Source organism: Colobus angolensis, unplaced genomic scaffold, assembly GCF_000951035.1.
Source record: "Colobus angolensis palliatus isolate OR3802 unplaced genomic scaffold, Cang.pa_1.0 Scaffold167, whole genome shotgun sequence".
In the NCBI taxonomy this organism is placed as follows: Eukaryota; Metazoa; Chordata; class Mammalia; order Primates; family Cercopithecidae; genus Colobus; species Colobus angolensis.
The window spans coordinates 733,559-736,643 of record NW_012114788.1 but is presented as its reverse complement, the minus strand read 5'-3'; the positions used below and the strand labels follow the sequence as shown (position 1 = coordinate 736,643).

Here is a 3,085-nt window from a genome sequence, read left to right as displayed (position 1 = left end):
TGGCACGATCTCAGCTCACTACAACCTCCACCTCCCAGGTTCAAGCAATTTTCCTGCCTCAGTTTCCCGAGTAGCTGGGACTACAGGTGCGCACCACCACACCCAGCTAATTTTTGTATTTTTAGTAGCGATGGAGTTTTACCATGTTGGCCAGGGTGGTCTCAATCTCTTAACCTCGTGATCTACCCGCCTCAGCCTCCCAAAGTGCTGGGATTCCAGGTGTGAGCCACTGCGCCCGGCCAATGTATTTCCTTATGAAGGATAACTCTAGGAATTTTGTATTTTGAAAAACATGTTTTAAATATATTCAAAATAAAGTTAAACATTTAATTTTGGCAGTTTTCAAGTGAAGTTTAAATGGTTTTCTCCTCAGGGCTATCATTAAGAAGGCTTCTGATCTAGAGTACAAAATCCAGAGAAGAACCCTTTTCAAGGAAGACTTTATCAATTATGTTCAAGTAAGTATGTAATTAATAATTTTTTTTTTTTTTTGGTGAGATGGGGTCTCACTCTGTCACCCAGGTTGGAGTGCAGTGGTGTGAATGGTGTGATCTTTGCTCACTGCAACCTCTGCCTTCCAGGCTCAAGCAGTTCTCCTACCTCAGCCTCCTGGGTAGCTGGGACCACAGGTGCATGCCACCTTGCCTGGCTAATTTTTTATACTTTTTGGTAGACACTGGATTTTGCCATGTTGCCCAGGCTGGTCTGGAATTCCTGAACTCAAGGGATCCACGCCTTGGCCTCTCAAAGTGCTGGGCTTACAGGTGTGAACCACAATGCCCGGCCAATAATTAATAATTTTATTACTTATTTTTGAGGCAAGATCTCACCTTTCACCCAGGCTGAAATCCAGTGGTCCCATCATGGCTCATTGTAGCTTCCACATCCTGGGCTGGAGCCATCCTCCCACCTCTACACCTGTAGCTGGGACTACAGGTGTGTGACACTATGTCTGGCTAGTTTTTGTGTTTTTTGTAGAGACGGGGTTTTGGCATGTTTCCCACGCCCAAAATGCTGGGATTACAAGTGTTTGTGAGCCACTGGGCCTAGTCTTTCTTTTGTTTTGTTTAGTTTTTGAGACAAGAGTCTTGCTCTTTCGTCCAGGCTGGAGTGCAGTGGTGCGATCTTAGCTCACTGCACCCACCACCTCCCGGGTTCTAGTGGTTCTTAAGTCTCAGCCTCCCTAGTAGCTGGGATTACAGGCGTGTGGCACCACGCCCAGCTACTTTTAGTAGAGACTGGGTTTTGCCATGTTGGCCAGTCTGGTCTTGAACTCCTGGCCTCAAGCAGTCCACCTGCATTGGCCTCCCAAAGTGAGTGCTATGATTACAGGTTTGAGGCACCATGCCCAGCCCTAGCCTTACTTTAATCCCTTCACAAATTGATTGATTGGTTGATTAATTGAGATGGAGTCTCTCTGTGTCACCCAGGCTGGAGTGCAGTTGCATAGTCTCTGCTCACTGCAACCTCTGCCTCCTGGCTTCAAGTGATTCTCCTGCCTCAGCCTCCCATCCCTTCACAAATTTAAAATCAGTTCTAGAATGATTAGCTTAACATCATTTTTTTTTTTGAGACGGAGTTTCGCTCTTGTTGCCCGGGCTGGAGTGCTGTGGTGTGATCTCAACTCACTGCAACCTCCGCCTCCCGGGTTTAAGCAGTTCTGTGCCTCAACCTCCTGAGTAGCTAGGATTACAGGCGCCTGCCACCATGCCAGGCTAATTTTTGTATTTTTAGTAGAGACAGGGTTTCACCATCTTGACCAGGCTGGTCTTGAACTCCTGATCTCGTGATCCACCCACCTCGGCCTCCCAAAGTGCTAGGATTACAGGTGGGAGCCACCGCTCCTGGCCAACATCAATTTTTAAAAAAATTTTTAGGCTGGGCGCCGTGGCTCACACCTGTAATCCCAACACTTTGGGAGGCCACGGAAGGCAGATCACTTGAGGTCAGAAGTTCAAGACCAGCCTGACCAACATGGTGAAACCCCATCTCTACTAAATACAAAAATTAGTCGGACATGGTGGCGGGTGCCCGTAATCCTGGCTACTCAGGAGACTGAGGCAGGAGAATCGCTTGAACTCGGGAGGTAGAGGTTGCAGGAGCCAAGATCGCGTCATTGCACTCCAACCTGGGCAACATAGTGAGACTCCGTCTTAAAAGAAAAAATTATTTTTTTCTAAAATTCCAGAATGGTGCATTAGATAGGTATTTCTGAACAGGAGTAACATTGGGAATAGCATTACTCCACTAAGACTTTAGTCCTTGCCAAACTGAACTTACTTTTCCCCTCTCTTTCTCTCTTTTCATTTTCTTTTTTTTTTTTCCTCTACTGGGTTTGTAGATCAGAGATTGTCAGAGACACAGTGTGTATCAGGACTTCAGCAAGAGATTTGCCTCTTGGTGAGCAAGATAGAGGAGAGTGAATTTGATGATTTTAGAGAATTGAAAAGTTACTACTTGTTTATCCGTTGTCTGTCCACTTGGAAAGAGGTGTGCTGCAAGATTTTTTCATTTTGTAAATGCATGGAAGGTTTGAATAAAGATAAATCATGTCAGATCAATTTTCCAATCGGGGAGAATAGCTAATATGTTGGATGATGAAATCAGGATTCAGAAAGAACCAATAACAAGATGAAATGTTTATAAGACTAGAAGTTTTGGGTGGGCACAGTGGCTTATGCTGTAATCCCAGCACTTTGGGAGACTGAGGTGGGCAGATCACCTGAGGTCAGGAGTTTGAGATCAGCCTGGCCAACATGGGGAAACCCCATCTCTGCTAAAAAAGCAAAAATTACCTGGGTATGGTGGTGGGCGCCTGTAATCCTAGCTACTCAGTAGGCTGAGGCAGGAGAAACGCTTGAACCCAGGAGGTGGAGGTTGCAGTCAGCCAAGATTGTGCCATTGCACTCTCAGCCTGGGCGACAAGAGTGAAACTCCATCTCAAAAAAAAAAAAAGACTAGAAGTTTTGAGCTTAGATTTCAAAAGACAGCTGAACAAATGATATGTGAACCTTGACTAAGCTATTGTTTCTGGAAGAGGTCCTATGAGTAGATTGCTCACTCAAAATGAGTCAAGACCATATTA

General features: G+C 45.5%; 1 protein-coding gene across 1 annotated transcript in view; it reads left to right on the top strand.

The window, feature by feature from the left end:
• UTP6 (UTP6, small subunit (SSU) processome component, homolog (yeast)) overlaps positions 1–3,085 on the top strand; it is a 40,336-nt gene that overhangs the window by 1,994 nt on the left and 35,257 nt on the right. Inside the window, exon 2 of the mRNA XM_011937695.1 lies at positions 374–458. Coding sequence (XP_011793085.1) covers positions 374–458 — 85 coding nt within the window. The remainder of the gene's footprint in view (positions 1–373; positions 459–3,085) is intronic.